Source organism: Nerophis ophidion, linkage group LG02 (genome assembly GCF_033978795.1).
Source record: "Nerophis ophidion isolate RoL-2023_Sa linkage group LG02, RoL_Noph_v1.0, whole genome shotgun sequence".
Lineage (NCBI taxonomy): Eukaryota > Metazoa > Chordata > Actinopteri > Syngnathiformes > Syngnathidae > Nerophis > Nerophis ophidion.
The window spans coordinates 21,589,505-21,601,545 of NC_084612.1; the positions used below are offsets into that span (position 1 = coordinate 21,589,505).

Sequence of the window (12,041 nt, forward strand, 5' to 3'; positions counted from 1 at the left end):
TACATATGGCACTCATACATATAAACAAAATGCCATCAAAAGGCCTAAGACAATACTCAATTAAACACAGAGAACATTCCTTAACGGTGCTAGCCCAGTCTGTAACACGAGTAGGGATGTCATGGTATGAACATTTCTTACCGCGGTTATTGTGACCAAAATGATCACCGTTATCATTATTATCGCTGTATTTTTAAATGTGCACAAAATGTTTAAAAAGTATTCATACGGAAATCTTTTAACCAAGTTTAATTTAAAAAAGCAACACATTCAAAATGATTTCCTTTGTAGAAGAAACATTATTGCAGTTAAAAACACTATTCCGTGGACCTTTAGTAGAAATTGAATGTGCATATGAAAGCAATAAAAGCATTACAAACAAAGTAATATGGCAGAAAAAATATAATTTAAATAACTAAAATATTTGTGAAATAATGCAAGACAACACTTTATGGACATACGAGACTCAAAAATAAAAACCAATGTAAGAATTTTGAAAGATGGCACCTGATAGCCATAAGATGTAACTGCACTATTTGTCCATAGAGATAAAGTAGCGCTCACGTATGACATCTAGTCTTATACATAGGGCTGCCAATTATGGCCAAAATAATAATTACGATTATTTTTTATCAATATTGAAATCAAAATTACTGATTGTTAGGTAAAGTAGTGTTGGGGTGAGGTGTGAATGCAATACCATCATGTAATTTGTAAAGTCTAATAAAAAGGCTAGATATAAACTTTATCTATACAGGTAAAGACAAGTATTTATTTATTTTTTTTGTTCATTAATAATATCAACGTGTCAGGTTTTTCTCATTACGTCATGCCTTTAACTCCATTTTTTCATTTTGACAGAGGGAGGTATTTTTTTTAAGTTGTTGTATGTACATTTATATGTACATGTAGATGCTGTATTGGGACAGACAGATCCATCTAGTGTTTGAGCAGAAATATTTTGTGTAGCAATTAACTATACACATTAAAACATTAACAAAATGCTATGTCACATGAACAGTTTTTTAAGTAATGCCTTTGATATAAAAAATCAAAACATGTAAAAAAAACTTGGTATTTACTTTTTGATATCAATACAAAACTCAAACCAGTTTGGCAAAGAAGATAAAGTCTAATAAACAAGCTTTGTTCTTCTCTAAAAACACCTCCTCGTGGTTCAGTGCAACAGTTTGGCTAACTAAAAAGAGTGGTACCTCACATCAAATACACAATCTTCACAGCCTGCGTTCAGTTCAATGAGATGACAAAAAATTATAGCTCGTATTTATGTTATTTGAACACTGATACATCCATCCATCCTTTCCTACCTCTTGTCCCTTTCGGAGTCGAGGGGGGAAGGGCGGGTGCTGGAGCCTAACTCAGCTGCATTCGGGCGGAAGGCTGCGTACACCCTGGACAAGTCGCCCTTAGGTTCCATCCAGCACAATTCTTACGTTTGTTTTGTTTATTTCTTATGTCCATAAGGTGCCATCTCGCACAATTTTCACACTTATATTCATTTATTTATGTTATTTAGTCTTTGCTATATTACTTTGTTTATAATGCCTGTGTTGTTTTCATGTGCACATTCAAATTCTACTTGAGGTCCATGCAACACTATTCTTAATCTACAATAATGTTTCTTCAACAAAGGAATCATTTTGAACGTCTTAGGCTTTTTTTTAATAAAACTCTGTTAAAAGATTTCACAATGAGTACTTTTTGAGAATTCTGAGCACATTTGAAAATAATCCAGGCTCGGGATCTTTCTGTGCGGAGTTTGCATGTTCTCCCCGTGACTGCGTGGGTTCCCTCCGGGTACTCCGGCTTCCTCCCACTTCCAAAGACATGCACCTGGGGATAAGTTGATTGGCAACACTAAATTGGCCCTAGTGTGTGAATGTGAGTGTGAGTGTTGTCTGTCTATCTGTGTTGGCCCTGCGATGAGGTGGCGACTTGTCCAGGGTGTACCCCGCCTTCCGCCCGATTGTAGCTGAGATAGGCGCCAGCGCCCCCCGCGACCCCGAAAGGGAATAAGCGGTAGAAAATGGATGGATGGATAATAATGATAACGTAATCATTTTGGACACAGTAACTGTGATAAGAAATATTCATACTGTGACATCCCTACCATTGACGTAACTGAATATCACCAACATGCCTTTGATTTTAAATTTTCGGGACTGATGGTTTGATTGATTGATTGAAACTTTTATTAGTAAATTGCACAGTTCAGTACATATTCTGCACAATTGACCACTAAATGGTAACACCCGAATAAGCTTTTCAACTTGTTTAAGTCGGGGTCCACGTTAATCAATTCATGGTGATCCCAAACAGACAATTGGTTCAGAACATCGGTGTTGGTTATTTGTGCAACCAGGTTCATGTCATCTGCATACTTAAAAAGTGTCATTATTTCACTGTTGCAAGAGATGTTGTTCGTGTAAACAGAGAAGACAATGGAAAATAAAACACAAATCTGGGGGAGACGTGTTTTAAATCAGTTAACTGGAATTAAAATCAGTTAAAGCACCTATTGTGGTCTTTAATGTAAAAAAAACTCTTACATCCATAAAACCAGCGTGGGGTGGACATGAAGGTCCCAGAGGCGGTGCAACAGAATGTTTGTGTGTACGGTGTTAAAAGCAGAGGAACAATCCACAAATAAAATCCTTGTGTGGAGTTTTGCAGTCAATATGTCTCATGACAAGGAGAAGGGGTTACTTAGTATTGGTAAATATTGCCTGGCAGAAGTCTGAGTTCTCTGAGTGCTTTTCTAATTATCTTTGCATTCAGATTTTTTTGGTACGGTTCTAGTATTCTATTAGAATCGTGAGTGACTTTATTAAAGAATGCATTAGAGAGTGAGTGTGCTTGCATTTTTACCTCTAAAGTGAGTGCAATCACTGCAGGTGAGTTGAGCGTCGGGTCCAGCTGGCGCTTCTTGTAAAGTAGTTTATAGTTTGAAATGAGACCGTTGGGCTGGATTGGTTCACTCCATTTCAGATGGATAGCATATGCACCTGTGTAGAATATGCAGGATTAATGCTCAGTCATCAAACAAAGCACAAAAACTCAATGAAGTTTTTAAGTGACGCACCAGTGGGTGTGGCAGTGGGAGGAGCCATATCTTTTGGTGCGGCTGACAGGGTTCGGGCTTGTGTCCAGTGGCTCATAGTTGAGCCTTTAGAGTTGTACGCTTGAACTCTGTATCGGTAGGAGGTGAATGGCTGCAAGGAAGGGCTTGCATCAAAAAACTCTAGTGGCCCACTAGTCCAGATGAAAACCAGCAGCTCCTCTTCTGTTTCCACCGGGGACCTGAGGGAGAAACACAGTAATATTAATTTAATGTTGTTCTTTATTTTTCACTGCATTCCATCACGCTACACTATGTAAGGATATTCTTGATTTATATTTTTATTATAGTATATATAATTTACAAATATAAACTACTGAGGCTGATGGGGCAAATGTGCAGCAACCTCAAAAAGCTCCAAACATAGAAAAACACCCCGCAAACACCATAAAACAAATGCATCTGGAGTTTGTTGCACATTAATAGGCTGAAATACCAAAAATACTTTAGAATTAAAAGACAAAGCAAATGAAAAATGCTGCTAATGCCAAAAACGAACACAGACACCCCAAAAAACATGCATTAAAATAAATACTGCATCTTCACAGAACTCTATTTGGATTCCTGTACTCTGGAATGCCCTTACCAGCAATAGTTAGAGATTATACCTAAATAGAAGCATTCAAGTCCCACCTTTAAACTCATTTATATACACTAATTGTTAAATAGACCCTTGTTAAGACCAGTTGCCCTGCCACTTTTCTTTTCTGCTGTGCTCCCCCTCTCCAGTATTGAGAGGTTACCACGTGGCCATGGATAATATCTGGAGAGGTACCAGTCTGAAAGAGGCACTAGCTGTTACAGGTCGTGACCCAGGGTGGGCAACACTTCTATTCCCAAAAACCCTCTGCAGTCTTCCCAATGGACTCTTACATTTTTTTTAATCTAACAATTCAAAAACTGTACTCACTTGGCATCCATTGCAGCCAGTCACGTAGGACATCTGCCGCCCCTTCCCAAGGTTTTGAAATTTCCCATTTTGAACTTTTGGAGTTTTTCCTTGCCCGGATGTGGGTTCAGATCAGAGAATGTCGTTTTGGTTTGTGAAGTAATTGGAGGCACTTGTGATTAGGGGTTATACAAATGAATTGTGATGGATTGATTAAAAACAGGAGTTAGGCTACCAGGAAGTTAGCCGAGCAACCATGGGCACGAGACCTGAGTTATCTCTCTTCAAAGAGAAAGGGCAAAATTATTATTAGGGCTGATTAAAATATTTAATTAACCTATAATCAATCATATTAATCATAGATGAGTTGTTTTTTTTAATTCTTGAATACGTTTTTAATGCTATCAACTTCGGACAGGACAATATGTTTGCTTAATGCAAATTTTAGTTTATCATTTATTTGTTTAATAAACATTATGTTTTTTTTAAACAGCTCAAAACAAAATAGACACAAACACTCTTTTACAGAAACACCACAGCCGTAGTGGGACCCTTTTTCAACCACGGATTTTCCTGCCTCAGAATGGCCCACTTTAGATCATGACTGATGATTTTAATAAAACAACGTAATGACAATCTGCCTGATTAGCAACTGATGCGTCAAAAAATGTATGCAGTTAAAGGGGAACAGCACTTTTTTGGGAATTTTGCATGTCGTTCACAATTATTATGAAAGACAAGATAGCCATATTTTTTAATGTATTCCAAATATTGAATAAATACAATCAAAAGTCTGCTTACGTACAATTGATCCTATGCGAGCCCGCTCTATTCAGCCTATAAAGCCCTTAAAAAACTTTTAGAGACTTCCGTTAAGCCTTTATATACATGATGTAAGTATAAGTGATTTAGTAATGGGCCCATTCATAAGGGCATTTAATATTTATGTATTTTGATAATTTTATGGATGTAATGTTGTGAAAATGGGCACGGCCCCTTTAAGAGACTGGGTTCTCGAGTCTCTCACGTGATCCCGAAAGTTGAATGTTTGACAGCACGGGAAGCGGTAGCGATGCTGGTAAAGAGTACAGCGGAGTATAATGGATGTATGAAGGTGTTCATTAAACACAGTTCTATAAAGCAAGAGTGGACCTCACGTTTCTACAATGTATACAGGTACACGGCGCATTGATTTAAAAAACGCATCACAACATTCGCTTTTTTTTTCTACTCACTGCAGACTTCTTGAAAGCCAACAAACATTATGAAACATCACTTAGTGTGCAATGTCTGCTGTCATTAGGATGCTGACTGCTAGAATGTTCATATATTCCCATTTAGATGAAGAATGATTCATAATCCTCGCGAAGGAAAATGGGGCGAAACCAAGCGTTTTTTGGTGTCGTTCTCGCCATTTCCCTATCTAAATTGGCTATCAAAGTTGACAAACCAGTCAGAATATGTCCTCATCCTTCTACTATCCAGTTGAGAGACATGAATTAGGAAGCAACTGATCAGTCAATCATGACAACAGTGGAAAACACGCTTGTGATAAAGGCGCCGCTATAAACAGTTTGTCTGCGTTAGCGCTGATAATGACAATATCACTAATACTTGGTTAATATTCAAATCACGAAATGTAAATAGAGAATTGTTGGCACTTTTTGGATGTTTTTTTGGTTGGGTTTTATGGGCAGAATAGAGGACCTCCCTTTGGCTCCACTGTGAGTGGACCTTTATTATCGTTTATTTACAAGTAAGAATGCATAGAAAGCATCCGTCGTAATGACTTTCATAATGATTGTAAACGATAGGCAAAATTCTCAAAAAAGTGCAGTTCCCATTTAAAGCAAATTAGCAATAACTGTTATCATCATTATTAACTTTGACAAACTTACATTTTTAAAACAAACACATAGAAAAACATACCTTTTAAATTCGGATATCTTTCTACTGGGTATCCCACTCATGTCTTTAAACTTTAAAGGGAGATATCTTTCAGGTCTGGGGCTCCTAAATTCAACTTCTTGAGAGCTTGGCAAACTTCAATTTTTTTTCCCATGAACTTGCAGCGTTTCTTTTCATGCATATGTTTTGGGTCGTTTTTTTTTTGCATTTGCAGTATTTTTGTGGCATTTGTTTTTGATCCTGCAACGTTTATATGATTACAGCATTCGTAACTTGCAGATTTTTCTGTTTCATGTGTTTTGTGGTGTTTCTGCCTATAGCGTTTAGATGTTGCAATGCAACATCTGTCGGCCAAAGTATTCATGAAATTAAAACAATCTTTATAGAACATGCAGTAAAGTCCAAACTGTGTTGGTAAACTTAAATGGACGTACGTGTGTGTGTGTGTGTGTTTGAGAGTGTGTGGTATAGAGACAGTGAAAGAGAGATGGGAGAGAGAGATACTACTACTTCAGTCCCTGTCTGCCTGAGTCTCGTCATGCCAGGTGTGTCACAGTGTGTACGTATGCTTCTATGCTAATGTGTGTTTCCTGAGGACTTAAAGGGCTTAGTCCCGTCTGACCCTGCATACAGATAACACACACTTTGGTCAACAAGCATAGCACGACCTTCAGCGTGACTTAAAACACACAATAGTAGCGCATGCACACACATAAGAGGCTGCTATGCTAGAAGACACATTACCTAAAACTTTAAGCCCAATCAGCAAAATATTTGTGTAGGAGGTGAAAAACTTCCGTAATGTTAACACTGAACACTTGACGAGAGTGACAACCTGTAGCAGCAATAGCAAGACACATGTATTGATTGCATTTGTGTATGTTACCTGTATATATGGTAGGAGGTGACAAGCCCATTGGCATTTTGAGGGGGAGACCAATGGATCTCCAAGACTTCGGAACCAGCTGCTGTTACTGAGGGTGGTGTTTGACCATCCGGGGCAGTTTCTAAAGTATGGACAAAAACACCCTCTCCTACACCACACCCCCCTACATAGGAGAAAACATTTTTTTTTTAATGGTCATGACAAAAAGATGAAAAGCAGTCTTATTATTGTAGCTTTTGTACATTGTAATGTATAAGACCTCTAAAAATATTGTGCAATCTCTGCAAGCATTACATACTGTAAATATGTTTTCTTCTTTAGTGATCGATTTATACTCTGCACTTATGTTTTGGTTTTTCGTGACACTGATTTAAAAAAGAAGAATAACTTAAACAACGGTGGAGTCAAAACAGGAAAACTCCATTGTCACGATATGCATCACCACTTGTCAACAAAGTTAAGTTAGAGTGTTTTAATGTTTAGTATCAACAATGGTTAATGTCTTTTTAACACCTGTATGACAATTGAGAATGTGAATTGCATCCAAACACCAATTTTGTTGTTCATGTTATTGTTCATTACAAATATGAAGAATGCCTGTTTCTTTGTTTTTATGTAGTAATAGCTCGGTTGGTAGAGCGGCCGTGCCAGCAACTTGAGGGTTGCAGGTTCGATTCCCGCTTCCGCCATCCTAGTCACTGCCGTTGTGTCCTTGGGCAAGACACTTTACCCACCTGCTCCCAGTGCCACCCCCACCGGTTTAAATGTAACTTAGATATTGGGTTTCACTATGTAAAGTGCTTTGAGTCACTAGAGAAAAGCGCTATATAAATATAATTCACTTCACTTCACAATATTAACGGTACTTCAATTAATTTTTACTTTTCCAAGAACGTAAATAGACGCCTATGCCAGCTGCACTCGGGCAGAAGCAAATCCTGCAATATGCATTTAACCGCCACCACCCTGAGTGCACCTTCGGTGTGGTAAAAATGGTTTGTTTTGTCAAGCTTGCACTTCTATATCGCCCAGAAAAGGCGGTTCATATTATAATTGTCTGCTGCATAATTCACATAGCGACAGCACAGGTTGGACTGTTACAGCACATGTAGTGAATGTGGACGGAAATGAGTGCTTCCATGGGTACAGACGGTAGTACAAGCAAACACCTTTAAAAAAAAAAAAGGTCTAAACCACTTTCATACTTGTTATCAACTCTGCACACAGTCTTAGTAGATGGACCGCAACATGCCCACTAATAATGTGCACATTTTTAGTTTAGCACTTGTTATTCGGACCTTAGGTATTAGGTGTTTTATTTTGTGAGGTACCTGATAAGCGGACCAAAATGTATATTTCTGTCACATAAGTCTTGTAGATGACACAATAATGCACGTAGCATCTGACACTAACCACTCTGACATGCCTGCACTCGGACAAGGTAGGTGGTGAAAGGCTGTAGACCCTTTACAGTAAGGTTCAGGTGTTGGCCTGTAGGATGCATTGTGGCACTGTTACTTCCTGGATTCAACAGGATGTTGTAATGCATAGGCTGGCTGATGCTGAACTGGTCTGTGGAAAAGGCAAGATGGAGAAGGATTGTTAGACTGGACTAGATTTTGGGGGTTCCAGAAGTATTTGGACAGTGTGATGAGTTAGCATAGATAGCTAAGATATTAGAACGTTTTAAGATGCTATTCTGCAATATGAGAGCTAGAGTACTCCATTTAATTCAATATTTACAAAGTAAGATAGATGTATTAGTCCACATTATTTTCCAGGAAGATCTTTTTCAACTTGATCATACAAAAGTGTGGTTATATTTCTGACCTCAAAATGGGTCTTAACTGTGGACCCACAACAAGGCAAAGACACCGAAATGGATACAGAAACACACTGAACTCCCACACACACCTAGACTGTTAATATTCTCCGTGGAGATTTTTCCATAATTCAGGCCAACTGTATTATGATGGGTTATTCAACATTCATGAACTCTGGATATCTTTGAGAATGAACTGATTACTGGACAAATGAAAGACTTCAATTATTCACCCCTGCCCCCCAACTTACATATGCACACACACTCACACAAAAACGTACACACCACACTTACTTCTCACTATGGCAAAGTGGACTTTTAATAAGAGCACATTTTCACACACACTGAAGGATATTTATAAGTACGTCACATCCCCCCCTCCCTTACATACGTTTGAGCGGCACTGTGATTTTCAAGTTGTGTTAGGAACTTTTCATTCCAAAACATAGCCATGCAGCTCTTTATTTACAATTCTACACAAACAACACTACTACAGTGCAGAGATATACTGTATTGTTACTGTAAATGTCATTTTAACAGCCATGTTATGGTGCTTTGGCTGTCAATGTATGCATACGAAGATGCAAACACCTGTGTATGTACGTACACACAGACAGGCACATTGTCAGTGAGGGGGACACACATACACACACACACACACACATGCACGCACATGCACTCACCCACACACACACACACACACACACACACACACACACACACACACACACACACACACACACACACACACACACACACACACACACACACACACACACACACACACACACACACAGTCAGAGACACTCCAAGCTCTGGGCTCAGGAAGCTAACCAAGCGTGAGAACCCAGACGATATTTCCTCACCTTTAAAATCAACCCATAATGACAATAGAATAGACCTGCCTATGGAAATATCTCCACAGCGTCGTGCCCACACACAAACACACGCACGCGCGCGCACACACACACACACACACACACACACACACACACACACACACACACACACACACACACACACACACACACACACACACACACAGGAAAATAGACCCAAGCAAAACACAACACAAACACACACGCGCAACAAAGAGAAGTGTCTTCGCTGGTTGGCCCTATAAGCGGTTTCCGAGATAGGAAATCATGCTAATGAGAGCATAATAGCTGGCGATAGATGGGTTAGGGCAGACAATCACTAGCCCATAAGCATGAAACTCAGTCCTGAGTGTTTGCTACTGTGTGTGTGTGGGTGCGTGCATGGGTCCAAAAAGGCCAGAAGGTGACTGGTAAACTATTTTGCGATTTTGTTTTGGTTTGACCCCAGTTAGAAGTGATTCAAAGGGAGAAGTTTGAGTGCTCGGTTTAATGTAGCAAGAAAGGGTTATAAATATCTCAAATAAGAGTTAATCTTTTAAAGTCATTAGACTAAAGCGGTCTTTAAAAGACAAATATTAATGTCATAGTTAATTATATCATTAGACACCATGACAATGGTGACTAATATGAGTGTCATTTTGATAAAGACCCTGTGAAAATGACCATCCATCTGTTTGCACTGCTACTCACCAGGAGGGGTCCAGGCCAAGAAGATGGAGTGGGGGCCTGTGACTGTCACATTGTGTGGAGCCGGGATCCCAGCGGGGCACCAGGCTGGTGTTTTTATAAGGTATTTGTCACTCACACCATCACCGCCAGCTGTGCTGGCCTCCAGTTCATAAACATACCTAAAGAGGTGATAGGAATGAACATCTATAAGAAAATCTTAGTTTATACATAAACACTTCTGTGCACAAAAGAAAACCTCACATTATCATGTTAACTGTTTTGTTGCGCAAATGTCATCATCATGTCATACAAAAATATTTTATTTTACTGTGGCTTACATCAGTTGCTTATTGTAAACATTTTATTATGTTCAGTCATCTGAGATATTGATCATACTCAGGTTTTCTTATTTGACGAATAAGATCATTTCAGAAACACAGTGGCCTAGTGGTTAGAGTGTCCGCTTTGAGATTGGTAAGTTGGGAGTTCAAACCCCGGCCGAGTCATACCAAAGACTATAAAAAAAATGGGACCCATTGCCTCCCTGCTTGGCACTCAGCATCAATTGTTGGAATTGGGGGTTAAATCACCATAAATGATTCCCGGGCGCGGCAAACGCTGCTGCCCACTGCTCCCCTCACTTCTCAGGGTGTGATCAAGGGGATGGGTCAAATGCAGAGGACAAATTTTACCACACCTAGTGTGTGTGAAAATCATTGGTCCTTTAATTTAACTTAAACAAGTATGTATAAACACTTGGAGGTCAAATCCTCATATTCAACATAGTGATATCTAAAAAGAAAGAACTTAAAAAGTGTATTTTGCTTTTTTTGGCTTTGTTTTGTGATGCCACCACATAATATGATAAACTATTCTGCAGATGGTGATGTCAGCAGTGAAAAATGAACTTGTCATGGCTAAGTCAACAATAATATTCCCCACCATTTCAGGACTGGCGCAGTAAGGCGGGTTGGTTTCTTTGGAAAATTAGCATTAGAAATGGCATAAAGCATAAAATAATCATCACTACTCTCCTCTGTTCCTTCCCCCGTCCATAGTCAATCTGCTTTAAATTATTATCAAAGTAAAGTGGTCCAAAATTAGGCACCAACATTACATATTTTAACTTTACTCCACTGGAGGTAAAACTCAATTACAGCCTATTAAAATATTCTGCTCATTCCCCTTAAGGCATTGATAACCTCACTCCTGGACTTCTATGTTGTTCATTGCATTCATACGGTCCACCAATGTTTAAATCTCTGCTTGTTATCTGTACCTCCAAATGATTACAAATCAATCTTAATTTCACACTCTAACAGGCTGATATTGTCTGTTTCTATTTGTTATTTTATCATGAAGCCTTTAGTGATCTTCCTAGAAAAAAAGCAATGTCAATAAAGCTTTACTTTCTACTACAATTATTATCTAAACGTATACATCATCCTCATGCAGTCTCAGCGCACTTTTCCATCTGTCCCGTCTGCCTCCTCCGACGCGTTCGCTACCATGACATCATAAGATAGATTCCCCTTTTAAGAGCGTGTGGCTGGCTGACGCTAAAGCCTACATTAGCTGTGTAAGTGGTCCGCCATTTAACATTAAAAGCCTTTAATTTGCTATAAACTTGGGCACACATGCATTAATAGGTGGCGGTGCTAGGTTATTGTTCTTAGGCTGAGTGTTTTAAACAGGAGGCCATTAGTACTTCAGCAGTGGGTTAGAAGACAGTCGGGGAAAATGGTATTAGAGCTACTTGCATAGATAAAAACATAGAAAATACACTTTGGGAGGGGAGAAAAGCAGGGTGAATTGAAACAATTTATCACGGAGAGACTTTTTCTTGAACT

General features: G+C 38.9%; 1 protein-coding gene across 5 annotated transcripts in view; it reads right to left on the reverse strand.

Moving 5' to 3' along the window:
- Nucleotides 1-12,041, reverse strand: part of ush2a (Usher syndrome 2A (autosomal recessive, mild)) — a 400,820-nt gene that overhangs the window by 67,477 nt on the left and 321,302 nt on the right. For all 5 annotated transcript variants that reach the window (XM_061879051.1, XM_061879076.1, XM_061879060.1 and 2 more), the window contains exons 70-74: nucleotides 10,213-10,370; nucleotides 8,236-8,394; nucleotides 6,823-6,985; nucleotides 3,104-3,321; nucleotides 2,890-3,026 (exon numbers count right to left, since the gene is read on the reverse strand). In XM_061879051.1, the coding sequence (XP_061735035.1) occupies nucleotides 2,890-3,026; nucleotides 3,104-3,321; nucleotides 6,823-6,985; nucleotides 8,236-8,394; nucleotides 10,213-10,370 (835 nt within the window). The remainder of the gene's footprint in view (nucleotides 1-2,889; nucleotides 3,027-3,103; nucleotides 3,322-6,822; nucleotides 6,986-8,235; nucleotides 8,395-10,212; nucleotides 10,371-12,041) is intronic.